Source organism: Aquarana catesbeiana, linkage group LG02, assembly GCF_042186555.1.
Source record: "Aquarana catesbeiana isolate 2022-GZ linkage group LG02, ASM4218655v1, whole genome shotgun sequence".
NCBI lineage: Eukaryota > Metazoa > Chordata > Amphibia > Anura > Ranidae > Aquarana > Aquarana catesbeiana.
In genome coordinates, this window is record NC_133325.1 from 473,216,953 (window position 1) to 473,237,285 (window position 20,333).

At 40.1% G+C, this 20,333-nt stretch overlaps 1 protein-coding gene across 3 annotated transcripts in view; it reads right to left on the reverse strand.

The window, feature by feature from the left end:
- MAGI3 (membrane associated guanylate kinase, WW and PDZ domain containing 3) overlaps window positions 1–20,333 on the reverse strand; it is a 548,042-nt gene that overhangs the window by 217,333 nt on the left and 310,376 nt on the right. For all 3 annotated transcript variants that reach the window (XM_073615714.1, XM_073615713.1, XM_073615715.1), the window contains exons 4-6: window positions 16,854–17,066; window positions 15,026–15,191; window positions 11,918–11,997 (exon numbers count right to left, since the gene is read on the reverse strand). In XM_073615714.1, coding sequence (XP_073471815.1) covers window positions 11,918–11,997; window positions 15,026–15,191; window positions 16,854–17,066 — 459 coding nt within the window. The remainder of the gene's footprint in view (window positions 1–11,917; window positions 11,998–15,025; window positions 15,192–16,853; window positions 17,067–20,333) is intronic.

Here is a 20,333-nt window from a genome sequence, read left to right on the forward strand (position 1 = left end):
AGTCCTATATATACTACAGCAAAAACTTGGACTAACTGTCACACCTCAGAGCTGCCATCATGCATGCATCCGGTTCTGATCCATTGTGCCAAACCATAATGCAGGGACCCATGGTGAAACAGCATCATTTAGTTAAAGTGATACTAAAGTCTATTTTTTTTTGTTGTTAAAAATAGCAAACATGTTATACTTGCCTGCTCCATGCAGTGGTTTTGCACAGAGCAGCCTGGATCCTCCTCTTCTTGGGTCCCTCTTTGGCACCCCCTGGCCCCTCCCTCCTGTTCAGTGCCCTCACAGCAACCAGCTTGCTGTAGGGGTGCCCGAGCCACAGCTCTGTGTGTCCATTCAGACGTGGAGCTGCGGCCCCGCCCTCTCTCTCCTCATTGGCTGACTGACTTTGATTGACAGCAGCAGGAGCCAATGGCGCTGTGATGCTGTCTTAGCCAATTTATCATTGGATCTAGATGGACCTCAGGTAAGTATTAGGGGGGCTTAGGGGAGCTGCTGCACACAGAAGGCTTTTTATCTTAATGCATTAAAGTAGTTGTTAACCCACTGTACTAACATAGTCTTATCCCCTCTGTATCATAATGACATTTGTCCCTGTGTCTGTGTAATGTTAAAAATCTGCCGATATGTACCTGTATAAGCTGCACTCTGAGCACTCAGCTGACATGTCAGCCCCCTTGTTTCTCCAGCTCAGAGCTGAAGTGGGCGGGGCCGAGCCGTCCTGCTGACATCAGCCAGTGGAGGAGGGGGAGATAGGAGAGAGAGCCGACAATCAGCTGAGCGGCTGGAACCATTTATACAGGTACAGATCGGCTGAGTTTTTACGCTACACAGGCCCAGGGACAGATGTTCGAATGCCACAGAGGGAATAAGAAGATTTATTATCAGATACGAAGAGAGGAGCAGGAGCGGGAGGGGGGAGGCACAGCTACAAGCAGGGAGGGGAGGGTGGAGGAAGACAGGACACAGGGAGAGCTGCAGACACAATCACGCAAATAGACCATGATGTCAGAGGCTCAGCAGCCATGATTATCATGGTCTGTTTGCAGCGGGGAGGGTATAGCCAGGCAGGATTAGACAGGTTTTTTAGGGTATGCAGAGCGCCAAATGACACAGCACAAGGGCTGTGCTGTATAACATGCTTTAAAGGAACAGGATCAGGTTTTTCATTTTTTGGGTTAACAAACGCTTTAAGATAAAAAAAACCTTCTGCCTTTACAACCACTTTAAGCATTCTTGTTATATTTTCTAATATTATTACATTTGTTATCTGTATCTGTCATTGCTTAATTAAAAGTTATACTCATAAGTAGGGTTGCATCGATACCGTTTTTTTACTCAGCGAGTACGAGTACCGATGCTTTTGGTCATTTACGTGTCGATACCAAGTACCAATGCTTTGCGGTGTGATTTGCATCAATACAAAAAAAATTGGCTCAAATTTGGCTCAAAGAATGGCATGAGATTTCCGTGTGTGTGTGTGTAAAGGGATTAAAGTGCGACCTAGTCAGTTTAAATGATGTTAAAACTCACAGTACATATCTGGTAGAAAATCAGGGCCGCTGGAGGTGCTCACAGGGCTGGAGGAGAAGTTCCGGGACCCCCGGATACAACCCCACAAAGGTAAACCATCACGTATATGTGATAAATAAGAGGTACAAGCAGAAAGCTGTAAGACTTGTCTGCAGGAGCCTGACATTGCACCCATGTGTCAGTCTAGGTGAAAATGTTTTATTCCACCAAAATCCTTTGATAAAGGATGTGAAAACCTGTGCACTGTAGGTGGCAATAAATGAACTTGTTCTTACTATACTGATTTACTTAACTGATTAAGCCATCTCTACCCCCCACCCCCAAAAAAAAAAAAAAAAAATATATATATATATATTTTATTTAGGTAATTTATGCTCCATTTGTTAATAGCCGGTAACCTACTTCCTGTTCTAGGGTGACAACGCCCCCTCCTGCACTTTGTCTATGGAAGAGCAGCATTGTTACACTAGACTATAATCCTGATTTGGATTACAAACACATCCTGCTCTTCTCATCTCCATTACATGGAGGGGTGATGCTTTGTAGTTCACAGAAGATAGCTGGGAAAGCTGATAACATCATTGAGGGCCCCTCTTTCACACATGCTGTCCGTTTTTCATCCATCCGTTGACAGATGAAAAATGGACATCAATGCATCTCTATGGAAAAACAGATGTAAATGGATGATCATCCATTTACATCAGTTTACATCCGCAATCATACGTTTTTTTAAACTGATCAAAGCTCTATTTTTCTTTCGTTAAAAAAAACGGATAGGACGAAAAATGGATTTAAACTGACAAATGGTCAGTTATTCATGTTTTTGCGTTGGTAATGGATGTAAAAAAAAAAACCAAAACAGATGAGCATGGATGAAAAACTGATGACCACTGATGAAAAATTGATGAATACTTCATCCGTTTTGATGTGACTGAACTGATGAAATGAACGGTCCGCATGTATGAAAGGGGCCTTAGGGCCGGTTCACACTGCTGCGTGGTGCGAGATTGCATGTGATTCGCACCACACTGCAGTGCAAATCACATTCAATGTCTGTGTGATGCAATTTCAGCCATACAGATAGTATGGCTGAAATCGCATTGCATTCGGACCTAACTCGCACAATACTTTTTTTTTGGCCCGCACCAGAATCGGATTGCATGGGTGTGTCCGAACTGCCGGTTTGCTGTGTGATATGCGAGCTGAAATGGGGGTGTCATTAACATTGTATTGACACTCCCCACAGTTCGCATATGGAAGTGTGAACTGCTGGGCGAGGCGGGTGTGATGCGGGGAACCCGCAGTGGATTTGCAGGGTTCTCGCATCGTACCAATGTGAACCGCCACTTCGTGTTCTCTTCAGTTCACAGAAATTCTATCAGGATCAACCACGATTTTCGTGCACTTGCAAAAATGTAATTGCCCTAAAAGAAGAAAAACGACTGCTAACATATTTAAGCACGTAAGCTGCAATACATTACATTTCATCGATTTATATCCTGCAGATACTGTATATTACATATGAAGAATAATAACAGGGAAAATTAGGCATGAGTTTGAAGTGACCTTTTGTTAAGTAGTTCATATGAAGTAGCCATCTGCGCTAACAGCATCAATGAAAAATCAGTGCTAAAAATATCAGTGAATTATGGGCAGGTAAATTTATGCAGCATAAATTTCGCATTAAGGCAGTGTGCCATGTTAAGTGACTAGTAAACAGCTTGTTTGCGGTGTATGGCACTGCAGTTTTTAGTGTCGGCTAGCCTGCTACTAATTATTAAATACAGATAAGCCGAACGTGACACATAGCCTGCTGGCTGAGCACACTGAATCATCATGTTCTACAGTGCTTTGAAGATTCGTCTCTCAATGCCTTAGGTCGTCTTTACTTAAACGTACATGATGTTCTAGCACAGCTGGGTGGGAATGCTAATTCTGGCTGGGAAATTACATCAGCTTTTGACTAGCAGTAGGTTGTACAGCTGTGTTATCACCTCACATTGTTTGTGGATGTAAATGGGCCAATTCCACAGGGATGCGCAATCCAATCCTAATTATTTAAGGGTGTTTATTACACAGAGAAATGCACAACGAGGTACAAATTGACAAGTGTGCAGTCTATTACATGACTTTAATAAAGAAAATACACAACAGTGTGAGATGTCACTGAAGAATTTATTTCACAGAATTCAAATGCGTTTCATTCCCCCCTGCCTCCCTATTTCATTCCCCTGACACTTCAGCACCAACAGCTTGCAGGGTCACATCAGGGGAATGTTGCAGTGAAAAAACTGAATGAGGCCAGAGAAGTAAGAAAAGATTACAGGCAGCCCCCGGGTTACAAACAAGATAGGGTCTGTAGGTTTGTTCTCAAGTTGAATCTGTTTGTAAGTCGGAACAGGTAAATTTTTTAAGTGTAGCTCCAGCCAAGACAACGATTTTTAAGCTTTTTGGATAGCTTAGGGAATTGTTAACAGCCCTGTAAGGCTTGTTTTGCTGTCTGTGCCCCTGTTCATAAAATTTCACCTCACTTTCTGTCCCTATGACAATTGGATTTTGAAAATTTTGGGTTGTTGTGGAAACAAGGATTGGTGATAAAGCATCAGTGGAGACACCTTTTTCTCATGATAACTCTTACAGGAGAGAATTTCCCTTCCTAGGGGTAGATTTCCTCTCACTTCCTGTTGTCTCCCTCCGTTTGTAAGTAGGAGTTGTTTGTAAGTCAGATGTTTGTAACTAGGGGACTGCCTGTACTCTGACGGTTAAAAGCCACTGCACATGATGGAAAAAAAAAATATAGTTAGTAAATAAAGGAAGCCAGGTATAGGCATAACTAGAAATTACAGGGCCCATGGCTTCATTTTTAAATAGGCCCCCTAACAGCATGTGGTCAGTAGGGGGAAAAATGCCTCAGCAGTGGTCAGTAGAGGGAAAAATGCCTCAGCAGTGGTCAGTAGGGGGAAAAATGCCTCAATAGGGGTCAGTAGGGGGAAAAAAATGCCTCAATAGTGGTCAGTAGGGTGAAAAAAATGCCTCAATAGGGGTTCAGTAGGGGGAAAGAAATGCCTCAATAGGGGTCAGTAGGGGGAAAAATGCCTCAATAGGGGTCAGTAGGGGGAAAAATGCCTCAGCAGTGGTCAGTAGGAAGAAAAGATGTTCTGGAGTCGGTGGTATGTGAAAGGATAAAATACTCTGGTGTCAGTGGACAATAGGAGGAGTAAAATATGCACCAGTATTGGTGATCAGTAGCAAGAAATGTCCCAATACTGGTGTAAGTAGGAGAAACAATAATAGAGGCTCTGCAAGGGGATGGAGAGCACTTTGGAGTGGAGGACTATAAGGCTTTGTGCCTGGAGAAAAGCCATGGGACAATATCTGGGGCAGAAGATTCTGCAGAAGGCTATTGGGGCACTTTGGGGCTGGGGGGCTCTGAGGAGAAAAAGGACATGGGGAGTAAACAGTATAGCAGTCGGGACTATGTAAGATACAACATGCCCAACACAGAGTAACAGTCAGCGATGAAGACTCAGTCTGTCAAAGCAGCTGTCAGATGTCCAGGACGCTGTGGCCAGAACACCTTTCAGAGGCCAAACCACGCCTCCTTCATGCACCTTCCGATGGGCCACAGCATCCTGGACATCTAACAGCTTCTGTTGACACACTGAATCTTCCTTGGCATCTCCCCATGGCTTGCCTGGATTCCTGCTTCAGCTTCACAGCACTTTCTCCAGTGATTCTAGTGAGGACTTAACTTTGGACTTGGGGCTCCACACTGAGCATGTTTTGTGCCTGTCACCAGTGATGTCTGAGGGCAATACTGTTTCATTTTAACCCTTTTATTGAATAAACATTGCTACACTATTGGCGGCTTGGTGCCTCTATGGCATTGCAAAGTTATCGGTTTTAGGTATCGGAGCATTTTCATGAGTACAAGTACTTATGCAAATGCTTGGTATCGGCACTGGTGTAACTCTACTGATTGCCAGCCTATGGGAAGCACACTGTCTGCCAGAGTAAGGGAAGCAGAGAGACTACCAACATAAGGGAAGCGCATTGACCACCAGCTTAAGGGGGCATGCTGACCACCAGTGTAATGAGACATGCTGACCACTGATTACCAATTAAGGGAATGCACTGAGCACTGACCATCATAATAAAGGGACATGCTGAGAATCGACCACCATAATAAGAGAGGCACTTCTCTCTTGCAGTGTGGGAAACTGCATGTGATTTCGAATAGGAATCGAATCGCATTTCAGATCAAATCACATGCGATTCTTTGCAGTGTGATTGATATTGGTGAGTACTTGAGCACAAGTATCGGTACTTGTACTTGCCGGTAAAAAACATGTATCAGTGATCCCTAGCAATCAGTGTGCTTCCATTACACTGGCGGTCAATGTGCTTCCCCTTCGCTGGCAGTCAGTGTGCTTCCTCTACAATGGTGATCAGCATGCCTCCATAAACTGGTAGTCCGCATGGCCCCTTACACTGGTAATTAGCATGCCCCCATTATACTGACCATCAGTGCTCATTGTGCCCCCCTTACATCATTGGTGGTCACTTCTCAGCGTGCCTCTTAATACTGATGGTCATGCTAAGTATGTGCCCTCACACAGGTGCTCAGTGTATCCTCTTATATCTGTAGTCAGTTGTCAATGTGCCCCCTGCTGGTCAGAGTGCTCTCTTAGGTAGTGCACATCATTTTTAATTTCGTAGATGAAAACATTTTTGGCCACTAAGTTAACACTGGTACTGGAGATTTTAGTAGACTAAAATATGACTAAAACAACAATTCAGATGACTAAAATACGACAAACTATGATGCCATTTTAGTCAAAAGTATTGACTAAACCTAAATTTGACATCAAAATTAACACTGGTCTGCTGGCCTTTTCTAAGGTCAGTAACACAATTCCATAACTAGTCTATAATAATAGCACACTCAAATTTAAACATGTATTGCACTAGCACATAAGAATAAGTAGGGTATCTAGGAAGATGCTGAAAAAAAAAAAATTCTTAATATCGGTAATAAATTCAGGTAATACAGTATGTGCAATGGCATTAGAGCCAATCGAGTTTACAGTTGCTTTGTTTTTTTTTTAACATTTTAATGTTGCACTTCTGTTTGTGAAAAAAACAATATTTTTGTTTATGAAACTTGGTTTTATTTATTAAGATGTTATATATCACAATTGCTAAATCTGTGTCTGTAATGCATGTTCAAACCTTAATACCATAAATAATAACATGTTATTATGAGTTTGGCAATTCTAGGGAAATAACACATTACATTTTAACTAAACCCATTCGATTTTAGTCGAGTAAAATGTACTGAAAATTTTAGTCAACTAAAACAATTCAGATGACTAAAATACAACTAAAACTAAAATGGCATTTTAGGCAAAAGACTATGAATAAAACAAAATTAAAATTTGAAAATTTTAAAAATGAACACTGGTGTATATATGAAAGAAGTGCGGCACTTTCAATTAAAATAATTGCATAGAAAAATGTACATTAAAGGAAAAGTTCTCCAAAAAAGGGAGTGCCTACAAATATATAGATGAAACCACCTGAAGAGTGCTCAATAGATCATGATGTGATAATCAAGAAAGCTCCTTCCACCTTGAGGCTGGGTTCACACTGTCTTCGGATGCAGCTTACAGCATGGGGTCTGGTGCGTCCCTGTTTCAGGGACAAATCAGGTCTGGATTTTTGCCTGAATTCGGACCTGAAATGGAGCCAAAAGACGCACAGGACTCCTATGCAATCTGCTCGGTGGCCGCTACAGAGATGTGTGAACCGGCTCCATAGAGAGACGGTCACAATCTCCTATCATGCGAATGGGATGTGGAGAAGCCCACATCCAATTCGCATCAGTGTGAACCCAGCCTCAACAAGCACACACAGCCTCTTACCATCAGATGTTGACTGAGGCTTGTTGAAGGTGGAAGGAGCTTTGTTAATATCACATCATGATCTATTGAGCACTCTTCAGGTGGTTGCATCAATAGATTTGTGGATACTGCCTATGGACTTTTTATTTATTTATTTTTTTTTTTGGAGGACGTTTCCTTTATGTACATTTGTCTATGCAATTATTTTAACTGAAAGCACTGCACCTCTTTCATATATAAATATTTTTTGCTGCCTACAAACTGTGCTAGCTGTTTTTTTAATGATTTTTTACCTAAGCACAAGTGGATGTGTTTATTTTCTCTTACAAGGTGCTTAGTGTGCACCCTTGCACTGGCGGCCAGTGTGCTTTCCATTCAGTACTGAGTACCCGCGGTCACTCTGCAGAGTGTCCTGGATCCTAGGACTTAGGGGAGCACTTAGGGGAACTTCCTTCAGTTCACCTCTCCTTATTTCATCCTGTACACAGGGTAACAATGCTGCAGTGATTTTACTGCTTAACAAATAACACGGTCACCATATTACCAGAAGTTTTTTTATTAACGGATTGGCTTTCACAATCACTGCTAATGAAACTACAGTAAAACCTTGGTTTGAGAGCGTTTTGCAAGACAAGCAAAACATTTTTAATACATTTTGACTTAACATACAAGCCATGTCTTGATATACAAGTAGCCTCATGTCACAACTAAGTATAAAAGATGCCTCTAAGTGTAGCAATATGGTTAATGAAGGTACAACATTTAGAAAGTCACATGGCTGATGATTAAAACAGACATCTAAGTATGCAGGCATCCGGGGTAAAGCTGTCCACATAGACCATCCTCCGCACTGCTTTCAACATCATCCCTTTCACTCTGTGCTCCATAAGCGCTTCAAGCCTCACTTTCAGATCGCTCTACTGCAGGGTAGTCTTCCCGGTCACGATTGCAGACTGACAGTGGTGAGAGCCGGTGGTGCGGGGGATAGTCTATATGAACAGCTTTACCCCGGATGCCTGCATACTTAGATTTGCCTCTTTTAATTATCAACCATGTGAGTTGCTAAATGTCATACCTTCATTAAATGTAACCATATTGCTACACTTAGAAGCGCCTCTCTTCTCTTTTATACTCTGTAGCTCCTGCTGGATTTTGCTTCTAATCCCCTTGTGCAGGCTTCCATTTGTGGATGGAAATTTTATGGTTACACAACCTATCACATTGCTATAATCTTTTTTATATGGACTATAAACTGAAGGATTTATGAATGGTTGTGGAACTAATAATCTAAGTTTCAATTATTTCTTGTGGGGAAATTTGCTTTGATATAGAAGTGCTTTGGATTACAAGCATGTTTTCGGGACGAATTATGCTCACAATCCAAGGTTTTACTGTATATTACAGGGAGGACTTGGAAAAACAAAATCCACTGTGTTATTGACAGACTGCGTCATATATCTCATTTTGCCCATAGTGCTACAATTACATAATCTTGCATATAATTATTATTATTAAAGGTACTTATAGAGCGCAGTCAATTTACGCAGCGCTTCACATATACATCGTACATTCACATCAGTCCCTACCCTCAAGGAGCTTACAATCTAAGGTCCCTAACTCACATTCATATACTAGGGCCAATTAACCTTCCAACATGTCTTTGGAGTGTGGAGGAAACCGGAGTACCCAGAGGAAACCCACGCAGGCACAGGGAGAACATGCAAACTCCAGGCAGGTAGTATCGTGGTTGGGATTCGAACCAGCGACCCTTTTTACTACTAGGTGAGAGTGCTACCCACTACACCACTGTGCCACCTGATGCGTCTATTGTGCCAGATCCCATTCATAAATCTGTGCCATTCCTCCTACATTTCATATAAAACAACTTTAATATCGGTGTAAAAAAACGGTCTACTATGATATCCGTAAAAAATAGAAAAAACTCTCCTGGGTCTACTACGTATACTGAAATTATTTTAAAGAAACCATTTTAGGTTCATACCTCCTTTTGTTCTGGAGATATTAAAGGTGCTATTTTTTTCCAAAATGAAAACTAGTTGGGAGTTTCTTCAAGGAGAGGGAGGTCACTGCAGGTCTTGTCAATCAGTGTAACAAAGCAGCTACATGTCTATTTTTCTCTGACTCATATCTAATATGCCTAGCACATGCAGCGGGAGGGGGAGCATCTTTATGGAGACTTGTTTCAGGGATTTTAGTTAGCAGACGGCTTCTAATGCAGTAATAAGTGCTTTTTAAAAGCTGGGAGAAACCTTGATTTATAGCTGTACAAGAACATTCTAGCAAAAGTAAACAGTAAGTTTGATGATTTATTCATATGCCCATTTCAAAATCTATTTTTTTTTTATAAAGTAGAGTTATTCTTTAATTGTGCATTATTTTAGCCTTAAGACATAACATTGGAGACTGTAAAAGGAAAGACATCTTTCTACTAAATTCAAGACGTTTGTGATAAATAGGCTTTGTAACGTAGTTTGCAAACTGTGGTATGGAAATACATATTTAAGAAGTCTCATACTTAACTAAATAGTAAAAGTACACCATAAAGTATCTGTTTATTTCCTTAAAGCTCTACTCCAATTAAACGTAAGTAATGGATACATGGTTAAAACCTCTGTCAGATTATACATGCTTTCTGGGTTCCATTAAGGTGATTTTCCATTTTAATCACTTGCCTACTGGCACTTTTACCCCCTTCCTGCCCAGGCCAATTGTCCACTTTCAGCACTGTCATACTGCGAATGACAATTGCATGCAACACTGTACCCATATAAAATTTGTATCATTTTTTTCACATAAATAGAGCTTTCTTTTGGTGGTAATTAATTGCCACTTGATTATTTTATTGTTTACACTAAACAAACAAAAAGACTGAAAATGAAAAAAAAGTAAAAGAAAAATAAATGTATAGTTTGTTATAAAATTTTGCAAACAAATAACTTTTCTCCTTCACTGATGTGCGTTGATGAGGCTGCACTGAAGGGCACTGGATAGGCAGCACTGATAGTTGACACTGATGAAGAGGCACTGATTGGCGGCACTGTTGGGACTGCACTGATAATTTGTGCCCTGATTATCAGTGCTGATGTCCCTTTAACACAAGCCGGATATCGGCTTTCTTTTTTCTCTCCTCGCGCTGTCAGCGTGAAGAAACAAAAAAAGCCGGTAACCGACTTGTGTTTACTTCTGTGATCAGCTGTCATTGGACACAGCTGATCACGTGGTAAAGGGCTGCTGTGATTGGCCCTTTACCCCGATCTGTGATCAGCTGAGTCACAGAGCGCGTCGCACAGGCAGCGCGATCACAGGAGGACTTCCATGTACACCCTCCCGTCTTTTGGCTATAGCACGGACAGAAAGGGGTTAAATACTTTGTGTGTCCCCATTAGAAATAATGTCCTAGTTTAGTAAATATAAAATATTGTTTATGAATTTGCTGTATTTTCACATACAGCCAGCATGTAGAGCTGTGGACTGCTTTTCACATGCTCTTCCTACCTCCTGTAGAAAAAAATCATATAACTTACAGAGCTCAAAAACTTTAGGTTGAAATATATATATATATACACACAAATAAAAATGAGTCAGAGCAGTGACTTTTACCTCTTGTTTCCCCTCTCTTCAGATACTTCTGGAGGGGGTTTGTCGGAAAGGAAACAACCTCTGCATTCAATGATTGCTTTTTTGAAAATCTATCAGGGGTCTCCAAACTTTCTAAACAAAGGGCCAGTATACTGTCCTTCAGACTGCAGGGGGAGCAGACTGAAGCCAGTGGGCGTAGAAATTGTCTTGGTGTCAGCAGAACTAAACAAACAATGCCCCATTGTTGGTGTCAATGGTAGGAAAACTGTCCTTGGTGTCACTAGGAATAATTGTGCCCCTTCACTGGTGTCAATGGGAGGACATATGCCCAATTGTTGGTGTCAGTGAGAGGAATAGTGCCCCATCGTTGGTGTCATTGGAAGGAATTGTACCCCTTCATTGATGGCAGTGGGAGGACATGTGCCCAATTGTTGGTGTCAATGGGAGAACACAAGTTCAATTGTTGGTGTCAATGGGAGGACACTGTCAGTTTGGAGAACACTGATCTGTATAATGCCTCTAAAAAATCCTGTGACAATGGTGCACACTGCATTATAGCCTATATGTATGCAAGTTTAAAAAGGAATATGCGTTAAAAAAATAACTGGCCACAAACCATGGTAGTTTCTCTAAAGTATCACCTGCAACTACATATGAGCAATACACTCTGACAACGGATATGTAATGGAAACCACTGAACATTCATAAAAAAAATTTGTACTAAAGTCAATATAAAACATTAAAACTAGAGGCTTACAAAGGGTTGTGAAATAGTTTGATTCTGCGATCCCTCTCTGGAAAAAGCCTAGTTTTTCCTTTATAGTGTTTATGGACAATGAAGAAACTGCCCACAGAGTTCAGCAAACACTTACCACCATCATCACAGTCTTCTGGAGCTTTCGCTTTTTTGCACAGACGAGGATCCAGCCAGGTCGTTGTTTTTGTGTTATGGCTAGGAAAGAAAAATGGCAACAATATGTTATTCTTGTATCAGATGCAATAGTTTACCTTACATGCTTATTTCCTAGGAATGTCAAAGATGATGATGTAATTTTTTTTTAAAATGGCGGTGCAGGATACAGGAGTAGGAGGATTTGCACATTAGGCATACAGTAAAGGAGGACGCAAGCCATTTTCATTATATGTATTACTATATTTACAGAGTAGGAATGATGCTCATAAGAGATCAGGGGTAGGTGGGGAATGTCTGCCTTAAGATGACCACCATCATAAACTATAGCATATAGTAGGACATATATTGAAGGATACAGATTCCATTCATTGCACACCATAATGGAGTTTGAGCAACACAGTTAACGTAAAATTCCAGGCTATACCTAATTCAAGTGGAAGTCCATGCAAAAACTAAAATCCCTGCATCTATAGAGACCACCGATCTAACACTAACCTCTCTATCCCTGTAAAGAAAAAATGAGTATACATACCTTTTTTGAACCCGATTTCCACCGGTGGAAAATCTGCAGAGGACACAGCCTACAATGGCTGTGAAATGAATGGGAAGTGACGTCACCCACAGACCTACTATGGGGCTTCCATTGTCGAACATGTCTTCTGCATTCGCCTCCCACAGAGAAGCCGTGGCTGACAGCTCAGCATGAGATCCGGTCAGATCGTTTTGGAGCAGCTTCAAAAAAGTTATGTATACTCACTTTTTCTTTACAGGGCTAGATAGGTAAGCGTTAGATCGGTGGTATAGACATAGATGCAGGAATTTTAACAAATGTGTAAGAAAGATGTACCTCTCCGGCCTGGTCTTCTCTGTCAGCCAAAAGCAGGTGAAGGGGAGAGGAGGGAGCACATGAGAATGGATGGGCCACAGGGGTCTATGTGTGACATCACCACTCCCAGGCATTACCACCTGTTGTCGAGCGCTCTCTCTCCTCTCCCCTACAGCTCCTGCTGCTGGCTGACACAGGGGAGATCAGGTGACTGGACCAGAGCAGCCTAAAAATAGCTAAGTATATATATATATATATATATATATATATATATATATATATATATATATATATATACACACACACACACACACACACACACACATACATATATAATTCTAACACAGGTTAGTCTATAAATGTGTTAGGAGCGGGAGAAAGTATTTTTAAGATCAATAAAGTATAGCCTGGAATTCCACCAGTTCCTGTCCGGCCTACAATCAAATGACTTCTGGGAGGGATCTTCATCGTAACGAGTGGATGTCATATGACGTCCTCCCAGAACGAGCTGCGCTATGGCGAGATCTGTCACCGGCTGTGTTCACCGGACACAGCTGATGACAGATCACTGTACTGGGTCGCTGCTGGTACCATGTGATCGCTGTGCCCACTCACAACAGATCACACGACAATTGTAAACATTGGATGGCTTCCTTTCATGCCATTCATTGTGTACAATTGTGTTGCTAGCTGTGATTGGGTAAAGTGATTACATGGTACAGACAGGGCCAATCACAGCCCATCTGTACCATGTGATTAGCTGTGCCAATCACAGCTAATTACAACAATACACACTGAATTGATCAATTTAATTCAGTAAAAATTGTTACTTTCACTGGTATAAGCAATCATAATGTATTTTACATACTGTCACCAGTCAGTGTCCCTGATCATCATCACACCAGTTATATGATGATGCTGTACTGCACTGGTGACAGTATGTAAAAAAAAAGAAAAAAAAGTGAAAAAGACAGTTTTTATTTATTTTTTTAATTCCTCCATCTTTCCAAAAATTGTGACAAAAAATTACAACTTCAAAAAAACTTGCATGCCTCTTACTAAATACCTTGGACAGTCTACTTTCTAAAAAGGGGTAATTTGGGGGTATTTGTACTGTCCTGGTGTTTTCAGGCCTCAAGAAATGAGATGAGGCATCAGGATTGATCAATTTTCAGATATGTACCATAGTTTGTGAACTCTATAACTTTCCTATAGACTAAATAATAAACACTGATTTGGGTTATTTTCACCAAAGAAATGTAGCAGAATACAGTTTGGCCTAAATTTACGAAAAAGATTTATTTGCAAAATTTTATAACAAAAACTTAGAAAAACATGTTTGTTTGTTTTTTCAAACTTTTCACTCTTCTTTGGTTTTATTTAGCAAAGAATTTAAAACCCAGTGGTGATTAAATACCACCAAAAGAAAGCTGTATTTGTTAAAAAAAAAAAAATGATAAAAAATGTCATATGGGTACAGTGTTGCATGGCCGTGCAATTGTCATTCAAAATATGACAGCACTGAAAGCTGAAAATTCGTCTGGGCAGGAAGGGGGTGAAAGTTTCCTGTATTGAGGTGGTTAAAGAAGGCAACATCAAACCTCAAAATATAAAACTTTTGACAATGATATCCTTGGTTTGTTCCTGGCCACCTCTGGTCACTTGTGGTTAAATTTAATAGGATAACAGTAAGGGAAAATGGTACAGGGGATGTTGAGGTGAGATAGAAGGCTCGTTAGTGTTCAGGAAACATAAAAAACAATCTTTCCTTTCTCTTGCAGGTTTAACTGTACTGTGTATATATATATATATATATATATATATATATATATATATATATATATATATATATATATATATATATATAAAAAGGCATAACCACTTGGGTGCGTCTAGGGCAGCCTATGGCCTTGCTCTTACTACAATAGCAAACGCATTATCAGCATGTGCTTAATAATAGAAGATTTCATACATGCATTTGTGTGTAAAGCAGGGGTAAGTCTTAATGAGATATCGTGGTGTCTTGGTTCACATCTTACTATGTAGTTCAGTAGAGTCAGGCTATGGCCCTCCCTACAGAAGATGGTTTATTGCATTCCCTTAACAAAATATACAAGCACAGCTCAAAGCAGTGCCTGAATACATAAATCCATTCTTCACAGGAAAAAAGTTTCTAGCACAAATATGAAACAAAACAAAACAAAATGTTGGGATGTAACTAAAATAGTCACATTAACTTACTCTATGAAGTAGATCATGCCTGCTTCTGTGTAGGCCATTTCCCAGTTTTTTGGAAGGGGTTCCAGGTTTTCACTTTGAGTTAAATAATTCCTGAAGTCCATAGAACTGTTGGTCTGGTTATAGCTAGGGACAGTTTTTCCCCACTCTGCAGATTCCTGCCTATGCTCTGAAAAAAAAAATAATGAAACAGACGGCTCATATGTTGATACCAAATCCATCTTGTCAAGAAGAAGCTCTTGCTAGACATATTAGTGGGAAATGATTAATAATATGGAACAAAAATAACCAAAGGTGGTAAAAGGACCCATTTTCTTTTAATATCCTTTTATGGGACTGGTAAACTTAACTACAAGGTACCTTTTAAAAAAAAAGTAGCTTAGCCTGCTATGAATTGGATACTCATACATGAAAATAAGAATTGTCCGATCCAAACAGCAATAAATCCTGTTGGCTGTCTTTCTCTTGTGATTGCACTTTCCCCATTCTAAACAAGAGAATCTGGCTAAGCTGAGCAAGCATATTCATTAACATAACTGTTTAGGAAAAATGGAAGCTGGATTGTGTTTGCATTTCTCTCTAATGTTAATGGACAGCTTTGCGGTGAATACTTAAAGAAAGGATGGACAAAGATCTACAGATTGCTACATGTACAATATCTGATCAAAGCATCGCCTGCAATAACCAGCCCCGTTGTGACCTTCCAAAAATAGTAAAAAGCATCTTTATCTGTCAGAAGCATTTCTGGCCATCAAATCTATGTACAATTAAGGCGTAATATATATTACATTTTTGTTCTTGGGTTTAGATACACTTTAAATAATTGAATCCGCTACATCTGACTTTGAGACCCAAAGTCGCAGGACATGTGAAATATCACGTATCTCTATGAGGGCTGTTATAATTGACACTACTGCACCTTCACAAACACTGCACTCCAGTTCCTGTGCATAGCTGAGTCGCTTAGCCTTGTTTCCTCATCAGAGGCGTGGCTTTTTTGGCCACAATTTTTCTATGACGACCACTTCTGGCCAGACTTCTACAGACAGTAGATGGGTGATCCTGGGTCCCACTAGTTTCCGCCAGTCCCTTGTTGATGGCACTGCTGGACATCTTCCAATGTCAAAGAAAAGTAAGCAGGAAGCGCTGCATTAAGTTTTCTTGGCCGACCACTGCGTCTACGGTACTCAACGTTGCCCGTTTGTTTGTGCAGAACATCTTGAAGCCCACTCTGCTTTGGGATCTTTCCCTGGAAGAGATCTTGCTGATGTAGTATAACTGCCTTGTGTCTTGTTGCTGTGCTCAGTCTTGCCATAGTGTATGACCTGTGACATGAAACGGTCTTCCACAACCTCAACTTAGTAGCAGAATTTGGCTGCTCATTACCCAGTTTTAAACCTTCTACAAAGCCATTTCTGTTTCAGTTAATGATTGACTTTGAACCTACATATGAAATTGATGATCATTAGCCCCTGCTTGGTATAACTGGTTAATCATACACCAGATTCTAATTCTAAAAAGTCCCTGACTTTGTGCAAGTGTACAACTATAGGAATTGATGCGGGTTTGAAGCCAAAGGGTAGTCACACCAAACAATGATTTAATTTAGATTATTCTTCTGTTTGCCCACTTTGCATTTGGTAAATTGCAAAAACCAATCAAAATATTGACATTTTTTAAAGCATTATTACTTTACAACCTGTTTTTGCACCCGACAAAAACTTTTGACAGTACTATATAACCTGACAAGCTGCATGATTATTTTCTATTTCTCCTATAATATGAAACAGTTAAGAGGGCCTACTGTTTCCAAACACAATTTAATCCTCACCTGTACTTCCACTGCTGCCATTGACAGCCTCTCTATCCTCATCCTCCTCCTCTTCAGGGAGAGAAGAGTCTGTGCGCTGCATTTTACTGACAGATGTGGTTCTCTTCCTCGTGACCTCTGTGTCAAAGTCTGCATCAAATAGGGCTCCATCCACAGGATCAGGCTGGAAGGGACTAGGCTCAGCTGGTGGTTTAGGAGTGCCATAGAAATTACCTGCCAACAAAATGCAAAGTGTTTAACACTGCACAAACAAAACAATGGAGAATGGTGAATCATGAATACATGAATCATATAATATATATCAAAAATACAACTGAAAGGTGTCCATTGAAAGGTAGGTCACATATTGCTCATACAGTACAATAATAATAATTTTTTTATTGTATCCTTTCGGGCTGTTTAGTGGTAGTTTTCCTATAGATTAACATAAAGTACAATAACGTTTAACGTGCCAATATTTTCAGGTTTATAGGACTGGTTAATAACCAGCAAAGATGATGCAGGCTGTAGCTGGCTGAGAAATGTTCTGAGTAATCCTTTCCATGAGCCATTTGTAAGGAGCTAGGATACCATGTGACCACCTTCTTGCTCTCCAAGATTCTCTACCATAATAACCCTACTAACAGACTTACATCCTGCACATCTTTCAGAGCTTAGTTGTAGAAAAGGTGAACAAATCATTGCTGAGAATGAATGTAATGCAGTAAACACTACAGCTTGCCTTTGCACACAACTACAGTCAGGTCCATAAATATTGGGACATCGACATAATTTTAATCTTTTTGGCTCTATACACCACCACGATGGATTTGAAATGCTTGTTCTTGGGGAATTTGAAATTCCCCAAGAACAAGCAGGAACTGAAACCCAGCGTCTGGTGATGTCTATGCGTTCCAGACTTCAGGCTGTAATTGACTGCAAAGGATTTGCAACCAAGTATTAAAAAGTGAAAGTTTGATGGATGATTGTTAATCTGTCCCATTACTTTTGGTCCCTTAAAAAGTGGGAAGCACATATACAAACTGTTGTAATTCCTACACCGTTCACCTGATTTGGATGTAAATACCCTCAAATTAAAGCTGAAGGTCTGCAGTTAAAGCACATCTTGTTTGATTCATTTCAAATCCATTGTGGTGATGTATAGAGCCAAAAAGGTTAGAATTGTGTCGATGTCCCAATATTTATGGACCTGACTGTATGTATTTAACCACTTGGTATCCGCCAACAATAGATTTACTGCTGGTGGGCAGCTCCCCCAGGTACCGCATCGTACCAATACATCACAGTGAACCCTCTTTAGAGGCATGCATGCACGCGTCACCTGCTGACCTGTGCTGTGATTAGGCAGCTTGAGTTTGTCAGCAGGTTACGGTCAATTATTTTTCTGTATACCTGCTGATCGGCTGTGGCCAATCACAGCATACAGATCTGTGTGTTTGTAAACACAACACACAGATTCTGGATAGATTTCTCTCTGCTATCAGTTATCATTCAGAACTGAAAGCAAGGAGAGACTTCTGACAGAATTGTAAGTAAAAGCAGCACACATTTACTTGCATACAGTTGTTAGGCACACAGTTAACCCCTTGATTGCCCTCCTGACACTCCTGTTACCCTGCCAGTGTCATTAGAACAGTGTACAGTATTATCACTGATCACTGTATTAATGTTACTAGTAATGTCAGTGTCAGTTAGTGTTCCTCCCATATAGTGTCAGGGCCAGATTGCCCACCATAGTCACAATATGCCGCTGATCACCGGCATTGCTAGTATCGTGTCTATACGAATCAGTATCCTGATCACGATCAGAGCTATACTAGTGTCCCCAAAAAGGCAGTTTGGTTTTACCAAAGACATGTAGAAGAATACAATATATGTTTAATATTATGTATAAATATACAGTATATGTTTAATAACAGAAAGAAGAAAATATTTTTTTTTTTACAAAATCTTTGATATTTTTTAGTTTATAAAATAAAGGATAAAGCGCCCAGTGGTGATCAAATACCGCCAAAAGAGAACTCTATTTGTGCGAAAAAATGATTTCATTTTCAATTGGGTACAGTGTTGCATGCTTGCTCAATTGCCAGGTAAAGCAGCATAATGCTGTACAGTAAAACATGCTCTGGTAACGAAGGGGGTAAAACCGTCTGGTGGTCAAGTGGTTAAAAGAGAGGGTGAATCTCCCTATCGGGGCACAGACAACAAAACGTAATATGTGTTCTAATACCTCTCAACTCTATGTTGAAAATGTTTTGCATTATTGCCTGTTTCCTCTTTTGAAGTTTTTACCTTCACTCCCTGACCTGCTGACCACTGTTAAAAAAAATTAAAAAATGTCAGATGTCCTTACCCTCCTGATTTTACTAAAAATGGATTTAATTAATGTTGGTGTGAATGTTCATATTGAAGAGATTTTAGAGACACGGCAATAAAATCCCAGGCAGGTTTTAACTCATCCCCCTGTAAACTGTTTACCTTTTATCTAAAATAACACAAATTATTTCTAAAAAAATGATCAATGTAGAAAAAAGAAAAAGAATCTCGTAATGGTTTTTGATTATAGGATTGCACAAAAAAAATATTATTTTTGCAAGACAAAATCATGAAAAGAAAGCCTCATTTGTCCTAACAAAGACAACAATAATGTCAGGATTTACCAGATGCCTAATAGGCAGCTGGCTCAGCCACCCAAGGTCCAAACACATAATCTATATATATATAAATACAACTTTTGAGGCAATCGTATGATAATCTTATCGTTAGTACACAGCTTTAGAGAGCCGATCATGACAATTCATGCAAAATTAGACAAGCATGAAAATTTTTCTCATACGATACCAGAATGTACAAATGTTTAATCAGTACAGTTGTCATTCAAAAATACAATACAAATACAATACATTACATCACTTCTGAATTTTTATTCTGTCATACGAGAATTTTCGTAACTTTAGTAAACTCTTCATTTTTTATATGAGTCTAGCATGTTAAAAAAAAAAACAAAAAAAGATGATCATTCGCCCAAAAATATCATCATGTGTACCAGCCATTAGTGTGCCACTGAGAGCCTGAGCCAGGCGCTCCCACCAGTGAGTGCTGGAGGGGCAGAGCAGAGAGACAGTGACTGACAGCTCTCTTAAAACAGAGAACTGAGTGGTCTCAGAGGTCTTTGATTGCTCAGTTCTTGGTCTAGAGCTGGCAGACTGATGCAGCCATCTAGGTGAGTATGAATGTTTTTTTTTTTTTTGTAAACCCGCACTTCTCTTTTAAAGTATAACTAAAGGCATTTTTTTTTTTAGTTTTGATAGAGTTGAGAGGTATTAGAACACATATTACGTTTCGTTGTCTGTGCCCCGATAGGGAGATTCACCCTCTCTGTTTCTCCTGTTTACCATTATCATTGAAAGTGAAAGTAAAGAAAATCCCAAATTTTGGGTTGTCCCCAGAAAAGTAATAGAGGGGAAATCTTCCAATGGG